The 12,466-nt window shown below is 44.9% G+C and overlaps 1 protein-coding gene across 2 annotated transcripts in view; it reads right to left on the bottom strand.

Moving 5' to 3' along the window:
• MID2 (midline 2) overlaps positions 1–12,466 on the bottom strand; it is a 907,753-nt gene that overhangs the window by 405,271 nt on the left and 490,016 nt on the right. For both annotated transcript variants that reach the window (XM_063937060.1, XM_063937059.1), the window contains exon 7: positions 10,641–10,784. In XM_063937060.1, coding sequence (XP_063793130.1) covers positions 10,641–10,784 — 144 coding nt within the window. The remainder of the gene's footprint in view (positions 1–10,640; positions 10,785–12,466) is intronic.

Genomic DNA, 12,466 nt, shown 5'->3' on the forward strand with positions numbered 1-12,466 from the left:
TAATGTGTAAAACGTCCCTAATGGCCTCAATCATGAATTGCACCCCTTAGCAAGGGATGCTCCCCCCCCCCCCCCCCAGTAGATCACCATCACCGTGCCCAGTATCAGAATCGGTATCCGTGTCGACTTGCATTATCTGGGCAAGAGCACACTTTTTGGGGTACATACCAGGGGTTTGTGATGAGGTAGTGGGAGCTGAATATGACAAAACCTCTACTGATTTTTTAAAACCTGTGTTTCAGTATCATTATGAGCTATCCTAGATGAAATCTGGGATATCATTCTCCTAATAGAATCCACCCATGGGGGTTCAGATTCAGAAGGCTGAGACAGTATATTGCATTCCTGAGTACATGGAATAGACTCTTCTGGAGAAGATACACACTCTGCAGCACAAGATACAGAGTCCCTTGACATGGTAATGTGAGCTATACAAACACACAACCATACACACACAGGAAAAATGCAGACACAGTTTTCCCCAGAGTACCTTCAGAGAGACACAGAGTAGAAGGAGCCAGAACACGGCGACCCAGAAGGCAGTTATTATGATAAATGCCTGGCGCTGACTGAGTAACCTTAATAGATTAAAAAGCTAAAAGAACACTCTTCCCCCCTGCCTATAACACCCCGGTACCGCAGAGGATATCTGGAGTGAAGAGGAGGGCAGCGCTCCCTGTCAGCATCTCTGTAGTGCAGTGTTTCCCAACTGCAGTCCTCAAGGCACACTAACAGTCCTGGTTTTAGCGATATCCAGGCTTGAACACAAGTGACTTAATTAGTACCTCAGTTATTTTGATTTAACCATCTGTGCTGAAGCCTGGATATCACTAAAACCTGCACTGTTGGTGTGCCTTGAGGACCGCGGTTGGGAATGCCTGCTGTAGTGTGATCTGCAGGGAGAAAATGGTGCTGGTGAGTGCTGGATTCGCTCTGAGGAAGAAGCCCCGCCCCCTGTAATGGCGCGTCTTCCGCTGTTTGAAATTATACTGGCCTGAGGTAATGTGGTTGCTAACAGTGGGATTAGCCCCTGTTAGCCTCTGTGCACAAGTGTAGGGTCTGTTCGCTGGCCCAGGGCGCCCCTCACAGCGCCACACTGAGTACCTCTGAGCCCTCCAGAGCGCAGCTTCACAGAGCTGTGCTCCTATCCTTATGCCGCCATTCCCGTTGGTAACCCGCTTACCGGGGCACCGGCGTTTTACTCACCACTCCATCTTCTAGCTCTGTTAGGGGGTGGCAGCAGTGCAGCGGGAGTGAGCTGTCACCTCGGGGGCTTGCGATCATCACCCTCAGGAACTCAGTGTCCTGTCAGCGGAGATCGAGAACCATTAAGCTCTAGGGTTGGTTCCTACTCTCCCCCTATGTCCCACGAAGCAAGGAGGCTGTTACCAGCAGCCTCCCTGTACCTAACACTTAAAAAAAAAAAAAAAAAACTAGAACAACTCCTAGGAGCTCCCCTAGCTGTGACCGGCTCCATCCGGCACTTTTTCTAAACTGAGTCTGGTAGGAGGGGCATAGAGGGAGGAGCCAGGCCACACTATTAAACTCTTAAAGTGCCCATGGCTCCCAAGGGACCCATCTATACCCCATGGTACTAATGTGGACCCCTGCATCCTCTAGGACATAAGAGAAAAAGGATTTGTGTCCAAATCCATTTTCCTGCAGTGGTCTATAAATGTGTGTGTATTATTTATATCCATCTGTCTGTCTGTCTGTCTGTCTGTCTATCTATATGTGGGAAGGGGCATCATAGCATGGTCTTTCTCTGGGATCAATCTTGTCATGCCCCTTCTCAAAGAAGCATGTGCCTTATGTCCCTATTGAAAAAAATATGGAGGGGCACAGGGCATGGCTCTGACATGACCCATTCCAGGAGGGACAAAATGCTCTCTACTTCGCCTTCCTTCTTAACATATGATTGCAATCACCTGTATTGAAAGAAACACCTTTCTTATCAATTAAATAGTTCAACACAGGTGACACCAAACATATATTAAGAGGGAAGTCCAGGTAAAAAGCATTTTGTCCCTCCTGGAATTGGTCATGTCCAGAACTTGGGAGGTATGTACAATTTACTATACCACCTTCCCCCGAGGCCCCCCTGTCTTAAGTGCCCCGGCACCCCTAAGGCTTAATCCGGCACTGCCCCCATTTCCTCCACTTTTTAAATTGTGTCAGCAACCATGTACCTCCCCCTCTGTGGCACCATCTTCCTAGTGATATTCGGGAAGATGGCACATGCGCAAAAGAGAGCAAAGGCTCTTGCACAGTCTTTGCCTTCACTGCGTTGGGCCATCTTAGGCCAAAGATGTCACTGAGATGTTGGAGCTGAGGTGAAGGAGGGACAAGGTAAATATACCCTGGGTGCAGGATATGCAGAGTGGGCCCCCCCTGGACACAGATGCCCGCGTGCACCGTATACCCTGCACTCACTGTAAATATGTCTACAGGATAATACATTCCCAGGGGTGAGACTAGCCTTGTAGAGACATACAGCCATTTAAAGTACAGTATTTGATTTTTGCTCAAACTAGGAACTCGGGGAGATTGTGTCTGACTGTATAACTGTAATGAGATAAAACATTTCCCACATACACAGAACACAGTGTAATACTGTAAATAATAGACAGCAGGTTTGTAGGACAGCCTGGGGTGCAAATCACTATAACAGCAGTTTTGCTTTTAACTGAAATCTTAATCCCCTATGTGCCGCAAATGCCCTAAGCGTCACATGCCCCCCCCCAGCAGCGTGTTCCACTTCATGCCCCCCTGTGTGTCCCCATACATTGCACTATATCACTGCACTGCATTCCCATATCCACTGCATTACATCACTCATACAACATCCCCTACATGCTGAACTACATCACTACACTACAGCTTGTCTTCTCAATGGTGTGTAGGCAGCAGCTTGTTATCGATCGGTGCTGGCCAGGCAGCCGGGATAATAGCCTACTTAAAACACAGCACCAACAGCTCGCTTCTATAGCTTGCACAGTTCACTGCATGCTAGTCGCAGCACTGCATGGCAAAGAAGAGAGTTTAAGACAATAGCCGGCATAGGAAAGATCCCAGGTACTGGAGCTCATTCGCACAGCGTCGGAGCCAACTATGGGCAGACAGGTGGGTCAAAGACACTGCCCCGGGAGCAGTCTGCTGTCTCACTGGAGCAGCACAGCACTGCTGGTAAAAAAAAAACAAACATTGTTCCTCTGTAACTCCTCGCAACCCCCTCAATTCCTGCACCCGGGGGCGCATGCCCCCTTAGCCCGCCCCCCACCCCCCTAGGTACTGCCCTGGTATAAGGCAGCATCTGTAGTCTGAGCAAAGGTACATTATGGATCTCTTGCTGTATTCCACTATGCAGCCATGTGTGGCTTTTCTGAAAGTGATATTACTGCTGCTCAGACGGGTATGGGTCATAGGGTCGACATGCATTAGGTTGACCACTATTGGTCGACAGTGACTAGGTCAACACCTGAAATAGATCGACACAGTCATTAGGTCGACATGGGAAAAGGACAACATGAGTTCTTTTTACTTTTTTGTGTCGTTTTCATTGTAAAGTGACGGGGAACCCCAAATAGTGCACAGTGTCCCATCGCATGGCTGGCTTCGCTTGCCATGCTTCGGGCAGGTTACTATTCCGAATTATAGTTAAAGTTACTATTCCCAATCATTGTAAAGTATGAAAAAGTAAAAAAAAAATGAAAAAAACAAAACAAACTGTGAAAATTGCATGTCGACCCTATTTCCATGTCGACATAACACATGTCGACCTAGTGATCATGTCGACCTTATGCATGTCAACCAATAGTGGTCAACCTAATGACTGTCGACCTATGTGTGATCGACCTAATGACTGTATCCCGCTCAGACAACAGATGCCGTCAATTCATTCATTTAAGCAGGGATGTGAACATACAGTAGCAGTTTAATTTACAGAGCTCCGCACACGTGTGCTGCATGCTTTCCATTCATCTGGCGTGCATGAGAAATGTTTCCTGAAAGAGTTGTAGTCTGTTGCATGAATGCTGTATAAAATATTAGCTTAACGTTTGCTGTATCTGTAATTAGTTATAAAAATGCTGATTTGTACATGTGGAACAGACAGACGCACGTGCCTAAGCTGTCCTTAGATACAAATGATCAGAACACACAACAGCTATTATCAAGACTGGATTCAAACATATGGGCAGTGAAAGGGCTTGGGCTTGAAAACATCTGTTCCCATCTCCTCCTTGCTATAATGACAATTAAATCCCTTTTTTCACCACAATACATTTACAAATTTGATTGTGTTGCCTCTTTTTGTATGCATACTCTTATTGCTGTGAGCTTGAAACTCCCTCACACCCATCTGGTTCAGCACCGCTTTACTCTTCATTTAAACTGTTGCTTCAATAGTGTGCACTGGATACACAACATATTTATTTGCATTTAGCATTAGGTACAAGCAGGCCAGTGACGGAAGTCCTGCTGCACAATGTGTAAATCTAACTTGTTTATCTTTCATCAGCAAAAAAGTAAAAAAAAAAAAATTAAACAATGATAAAGATAAACTAATTTCCCTCCTCCATTGCCACATGGTGGAGATGCCACCATAGGAATCCTCCAGCATATCTGGTTAGATTAATCTCTTACAGTATATCTGCTTTTTGTGGTGATGTTACAGTATCTCTAGTCAGATACTGGGCAGTAAGGGCAGTAGGCTTTGGCTTCTCTCCCAATACGAGATCCCTGTGTCTACATATAAAAATATTGGGGGTAATTCAGAGTTAACAGGCAGAGGCAGTCGCTAGGCGGGAGGGGGCGGCACGGCGGTGTTTGGCCACCGTTGTGGGGGCGTGGTCTGGCCAACGCAGGCGTGGTCAGACCGTGCGGGGGTGGGCCACATCGGCTGCATGACGTCACACGCATCCGCTGCTGGCCGAGGAGCGACGAGTAGCTCCCGGCCAGCACGCTAAAGCTGCGCTGGCCGGGAGCTACTTTTAAAGTGCAAAAGCATCGCCTCTGTGCGATGCTTTAGCACTTCTGCAGAAAGGGGCTGGCACTGACATGCGGGGCGGGATAGCCCTGTGCTGGGCGTCCCCCCGCATGTCTATTGTCATGATCGTAGCCCTGCAAAATGTTGCAGGGCTACGATCAACTCGGAATGACCTTCCCCCATGTGCACTGCAGGTGTGGTAGATATAACATTTGCAGAGAGAGTTAGATTTGGGTGGGTTATTTTGTTTCTGTGCAGGGTAAATACTGGCTGCTTTATTTTTACACTCCAATTTAAATTTCAGATTGAACACACCCCACCCAAATCTAACTCTCTCTGCCCATGTTATATCTGCCCCTACTGCGGTGCACATGAGGGATCATTCCGACCTGTTCGCACGCAGCGGTTCTTCGCGGTATTCTGTGATATACTGTACATCCAGTGTTTACTGTGCATTGTTATATCTGTATACATACATAGCTCTATGTAGTATCACTAGTCCAGTGCAGTTTTATTGTTATATGTAATAATTTTTGCATTGCACCTGTGACTGCGTGTGCATATAGCTGCCTTGTGGTTTCCAATCTGTGTATCCCCACATATTGCTATCACTATATTCTGTACCCTAAGAGGGGCTAAGTGCATAAGGGCCTCATATATTATATAGTGTTCCACAGGATATACTATTTTTTATTTTTTACTGTGTGTTTCAGTCTCCCCATACCACTTAAATCATCTGTTTGAGTTTTGCATTTGCAGTCACTTTACACAGGGTTTTTTTTTTTGGTCAGGTACTGTGTTTGTCTTGCTATATTGAACTGTTACGCCTTAAGGCTACGTTCCCAATAATGTATGCTGTACAGGGTGGGAAATCCGTGGATAATCCTGCATCATGCAGTGCTGCTGCCAAGGATTTACCTGAGGAAAATATTTCAGCTGAGGGTCCAGGTACTGGGTGTTCTGCACCCCCCAGTCAGCCAACAGCACCGGTGACACAACAAGACCCACATTGGGCTGCTTTTTCTAATATGCTGACTATGCTTGTAACAAGACTTATGCTCCCTGTGGGACCCCCTGTGCCATTACAGCCACATATCGTCCCTGTAAGTAATCCGCCATGGGTGGATACTCTGTCAACTCAGTTACAGCAATTAAATTCAGTCCTTGGTTAAACAGAAGCCTAACACTCGCCCTCCTAGGACCAAAGAGTCATCTAAACGGGTCATTTCTTCCTCACAATCCACTCATGTTTTGGATACTTCTTCTGATGTAAATGGGGAATATACTGAATCCCTCAGACACTGATTCAGCTGCTTCTGATGAGAAATCTGCAACACAGGTTGATGTTCCTGACTTAGTGGAGGCTATCAAACTGATTTTTCAGCTTGAGGATGAGATTGATCCTCCTGATACGTCTAAGAAACCTGATAAGTTCAAACGTCAGAAGGTTACTAAATTAGTCTTACCACATTCTGACCATTTAATTGACATACGTCAGAAATCCTGGGAGTCTCCAGGAAAGAAATGTTCCCTGTCTAAAAAGATGTTAGCTCGTTATCCTATCTCTGCAGAGATAAGTAACAAGTGGGAAACCCCGCAACCAGTGGACTCACATGTAGCCCATCTTGTGGTGTCATCTATTCACCCCGTCACTATGGTCACCTCTCTGAAGAACCGATGGATAAGCGTGTGAAAGTATGCTTGAAGTCTATTTACACTCTTACAGGTGCTGTACATAGACCCACTATAACAGCCTCTTGGGCTGCAAAAGGTACTGAAGCATGGGTTCAAGCAGTAGAAGCAGAGCTACCTCTGAATTTTCCTGATAATGGCAGACAATGTCTATCATATATTACCACAGCCTCCCATTACATTCAGGAGGCGGCCTCTGATGCTGGGGTCATGGCGGCCAAAGCATCTACTACATCCATTCTGGCTCGCCGGATTCTGTGGTTGCGCTCCTGGTCAGTGGACCTGGACTCTAAAAAGACCTTGGAGGTGCTCCCTTTTAAGAGAGATATACTATTTGGGGAAGATCTGAACAAGATTGTGACTGACTTGACGTCTGCAAAGACTGCATGTCTCCCAAGTACTAATCCTTTGTCTCTGAAGGCTAAAAGTACCACCTTTCGTTCCTTTCAACCTCCAGGTAAAGCAAAGGGTCATGCGTACCTGAGACAAGATCGCGCTTCCAAAACCTTTAAGCCCAAACCTAAATGTTTTTGGGCCGCCCAAATCAGACAAGCCTGCTGCATGACGGGACAGGAAATCAGACAAGCCTGCTGCATGACGGGACAGGCCTCCCCCTGGGATACCCCAGGGTGGGATGCCGACTTCTATAGTTCTATAGTTCACCCAGGTATGGTTACAGACCAGTTCAGATGCCTGGGTGCAGGAAATCGTCTCTCACGGATACGCCATCTCTTTCAAGAAACGATCCCCTCACCAGTTTTTCTCCATTTGAACTTCTTGAGTCTGTGGACCTTAAATGGCTTACGCTTAAGGTCTATTTTCTACTGGCTATTGCCTCTACTAGGAGGGTCGGACATGGGTGTTTTGTCCTGTCGTCCACCCTTTCTGATTTTTCACCATGACCGGGCAGTTCTTAGACCTCGCCCTGGTCGTCTTTCCACCTTAACCAAGAGATTGTGGTTTCGGCCTTTTCCTCTCTTGGTTTGTCCTCCAAAGTGCAGTCTTTGAATGTGGTACGGTCTCTCCGTATATATGTGGAGAGAACTGCCTCTATCTGGAGGTCTTATTCTCTTTTTATACTTGGTTTTCACAAACGTGGCTGGCCTGCGAATAAGCAGACTTTGGTCAGATGGATTAGAATGGTGATTGCACAAGCTTATGTGCAGGCTGGGCACCCAGCTCCTGCTGCTATCAAAGCCCATTCTACTCAGTCTGTTGGACCTTCTTGGGTGGCCCGTCGTGGCGTGGACCCCTATCAATTGTGCAAGGCACCTATGTGGTCCTCAGTGAACACGTTCATCAGGTTCTATGCCTTGTTAAGTTAATTTAACTTACAGGAAGAAAAGCAATACCATAAATACACAAATGTTCAGGCCGCTGCGACCGTTAAGTGTGTGTGTAAAAAGCCCTATGAAATGCGTACACGTTGCATAAGCACGCCGTCACACTGTAAGCACAAAGTAGCTACACGTGCGTCGGAATACACTTTAGAACCCCCTAACAGGAAAGGAAATGCGACACCAATTGTATATGTAATGTTGTGGTCCAACCCAGCAACAAATGTTTACTTAAAAGAGGGTACAACTGAAATACAATAACACAAGAGAAGAAGCTGCAACCAATGGATACATACGTTTGTTCGCCTGTGCCACCAAGATCCGATCCTCAGTCAGTCTGGCTAGATGACCTTCAGAGAATTAACCTGAGACCGGCCAGGAGGCCTTGTTTTTATATAATGGTCCAAAACACAATACAATGGGAAATGTATGCTCTTCATCCATTAGTCCGGGTGTGGGACATATCCTGTGCACTGGGGATCATTGGTCAGCTCAAACGGTGGGCGATGGCTAAGTCCTGAGATGTGATTACTGTTGTTTACATCTGAGTTCCCGCCCCAAGACCAGTTAAACCCACCACAGTAATCATACATAAATCCGGTATTACTAACAACTTATTGCCGCAACATGAGACAATATCCTCATGCCAACCGGATTACTGCTTATGTGACCCTGAACAATATGATCCCACACATGATATATTTACTTATTCCCATCCTCGAGATATGTGTATGTGTGTATGTATATATATATATATATATATATATATATATATATATATATATATATATATATATATATATTACCATGAGTTTAGATGTATTTAGGCTATATGTATGAGACTATAAATGTTATACCGCTGCTATATCATACATCAAATGTCTGGTCTGTGGTTTTGTAAGTTGTCAATCAAGTTAGGGTTTTGCTTGTGTTCTTGTCTAGGATATATTGTTCCTTTGTTTCTCCTGACTTCTAGTGCAACAATGACAGTCCAGTATATGTTGTCTACAACAGATACTGGACAACTCTAGAACAATGGGGGCAAACAATGGGGGCAAACAAAGGTATTTACATTCCCCATAGATCAGGGTCTATTTTCCATGATTTACAAAGCTTTGCGTAAACAAGACAGTCTGATACATTCAAGACACTATTTATAATTGAGTTCTTGAAAGTTTTGCCTTTGATTGTGTGTGAGAGAGATTTTATTATAATGTGTGCACACAGTAACTTGCCATTGAAGAGTGTGCAGACTGTGTGTAAGTTATGCACTATATGGAAAAATATTGACTATGGCTATTGTGTCTTTTCTATGCGAATGCGTATGTTACCGTATTTACTCATACCACGTGCTAATACGCAGGGCTTCACGAGCCAATGTACGCAGTGTCCGAGTTTGTGCACGCACATCTGGTACGCAACCGCACAGATGCCACTCTGAATGGTGTTTGTATGTGTAGAGTGTAGGTGTAATATTTTCGACTTTGACAGCCTTTGATACTACCGCCTCCCAGGATGCTTCCTTTGGACGCTGGGTTCTTGTGCCTGCCACAGTGTGTCCCCTCCCATGAGGAACTGCTTTAGGACATCCCCGATGCTATTCCCTGTGCAATACCAGTGTACCTGCTACTGCATTGGACTGGTTAACAAAACTGAGCTCGTGCCTGGAGGCAGTGCACCCTGGGAACAGTCAAAGCTCTAGCCTGTTGGTGCCTTGGATCAAGTTCCAACTCTACACCCAATGTTATACCCTGTGGAATCCAGTGTACCTCGCAGAAAGAGATTTAACCATGGTAAGTCTTGCATTTTTGGCAAAAAGGACGCCCAATGCTAGAGGATTCTCATGCAACCTTGCGTGCCAAGAGGGACTCTTTGGCGTGACTGCAGCAAAGATGTATTAAGACATAGCGGTTTACTTGCATTTGCCCAGTTCCGCAGAATGACTGGTGTGAAAACATGCAATTAATACTCTGCCAACATACAACCAACTCAGCATCAAGACCAGTATTCAAACATGTTTCTCTGAGAGTCAGCGGAGGGGTTTAGTTATACAAATTAGTACCAGTAAGACGCAGAAGAGGGACTATTTGCAGAGAAAGAATTACAAGGAAATTTCTGTGCTTAAAAAGGTCATCTGCTTTAAAGAGGGACATTTGGATTATGTGATATAAATCCTTGCAAAATATAAAGGTGTTAGAGCCACATATTCATACATGGTACATAAAGCTGCCCAACATAACTACCAGCTAAAGGATTTCAAATATATTAACATGGCCTTATGCTTCAGATGTGTACGTTTTATAGAGCATATTATGTACACTCTCCAGGGAAATATTCTGTATTACTAGCTGCTGATACAAGCATTTTGGTTCTTAAAAAAATATATTAAAAAAAGACAAGATTAATAATAATAGTTGATCATTGTTTCAAAGAAATATGATGTCACATATTTAGAAATGACTAAGAAATACATCATTAGAATAACAGTATATGGATAATATGCTGCAGCTCAAGTCAAGAGAAAATCAAACAGGAAAAAATGACACTTACTGTAACCCCACACTACATTCATATATAACACTGAGCATTGCAAAATTGAATTTATTTGTAAAAGGAATTCTTACTGATGAAGTTGGCTTGCCCGGTATAAATGGTATATTGCAGCTCATAGGAACCAACACTGAACTCGTCATCTGAAATCCAGTGGACTGTTATGGTGTCATGAGACGCAGTACAAAGCTCTTCTCTGATAGAAGGAGGGTTTGGAGCTGGAGATAAAGGAGAAAACAACATTAATGAAAACAAAACAGAAACCATTTGCAAACTCTACATACAGCGCCTGTGTGTCACAGTGGGACTGGTACAGCAGTATGTTGAACCCCCGATAGCCGACATGGTAGTAAGGTGATGTAAAGCACAGGGCCGTTTCATGGGGCAGGCGAGTAGCGTTTTTTTCACACACACCCATAAAACGGCCAGTTTCTGCCCAGAAACACCCACTTCCTGTCAATCACATTACGATCATCAGAACGAAGAAAAAACCTTGTAATGCCGTGAGTAAAATACCTAACTGCATAGCAAATTTACTTGGCGCAGTCGCACTGCGGACATTGCGCATGCGCATTATCGACTAATCGCTCCGTTGCGGAAAGAAAATAACGAGTGATCAACTCGGAATGACCCCCATGGTGCAGGGGGCATTACTGTGTGGGGCTTAATATGGTAGAATTTTTTTTTCCTGTGGTGGTCGTGATCTGTTGGAGCAGGGTCAAAAACTGGATTGTGAGGTAGTCTTTTCAGAAGAGGCCATGCCCATTTAGATGAGGCCACGCCAACTTGTCGGGTGCGCGTGCAAGTTTTTTTTTATCTAGGTGTGGGGAGGGGGGGCACATTTTTTTATGTCATGGGGGGGCACATTTTAAAATCTCGCACTGGGAGCCAAATTGGCTAGAAAAGAAACAGCCCTGGTAAAGCATTAGAACCATTTTGGCTTTGGAAATTTACAAATGACGGTAAAGCATGTTTACAGTTCTACAGCTGAAATGGTTATTATGCTTTACATCACTTTACTACCATGTTGGCATGCCGTGCTGGACATAATCCTGTCCCCATCATTGTCAGCGTTCTGAATGTCGACAATCTAATTACAGTACATCACCTCATAGGTGTTACTAGACAGTCTCATGAATCTGTCATTCAGGATGTTTCCTTCTGTGTATACCTCAAACAGCTGCCATTCAGGCCTGTAGCTATGGATATACAGTATTAGCCTCCATAATTTCAGATAACTCTCCAAAACTCAAAGGAGAGTAGACAGCCTCTCCAAATGTGCTCAATTCCCCAGCAAAGTGGGCAGTCTGGAGGACTGATGAAGCTAACCACATCATCACCCCCCCCCCCCTAATTATGTTTAGTCAGTGTGAAGCATGGCTGCAGCCAGAGCCGGCCATAGGCATAGGCAAACTAGGCAATTATCTAGGGCATTTGATATGCCTAGGGGCATAAGCAGCTTCTGCTGATTAAAATGATATGCAGCATGCCTATATTCTGTGTGTAGCATTTCATATGCAGATACAGCCACAGTCTCACACAGTATATAGGCATGCTGCATATCAGTTTAATCAGCAGAAGCTGCTTGTGCATCCTAGCCACATAGCAATGCAAATAAGCTGCATTTTCATAAAAAAGGTGCCCGGCATTAGCATTGAGGCAAGATTTATGAGGACACATCTGTATCCAATCAGAGGAAGAGGTCACAGTGTTAGTGGCAGTGTGAGTGCTGTGTGCATGTGAGTGGGTTGGTTGTGTAGTAGTGTTCGTAATATGTGTAAGGAGCATTATGTGTGTCATGTAAAAATGCATTAACAATGTGCAATATATGTGTAAGGGGCACTGTGTTTGTCATTATGTGTATAAGGGCATTAATAATGTGCGGCATATGTGTAACGGT

The sequence above is a fragment of the Pseudophryne corroboree genome, chromosome 8, assembly GCF_028390025.1.
Source record: "Pseudophryne corroboree isolate aPseCor3 chromosome 8, aPseCor3.hap2, whole genome shotgun sequence".
Lineage (NCBI taxonomy): Eukaryota > Metazoa > Chordata > Amphibia > Anura > Myobatrachidae > Pseudophryne > Pseudophryne corroboree.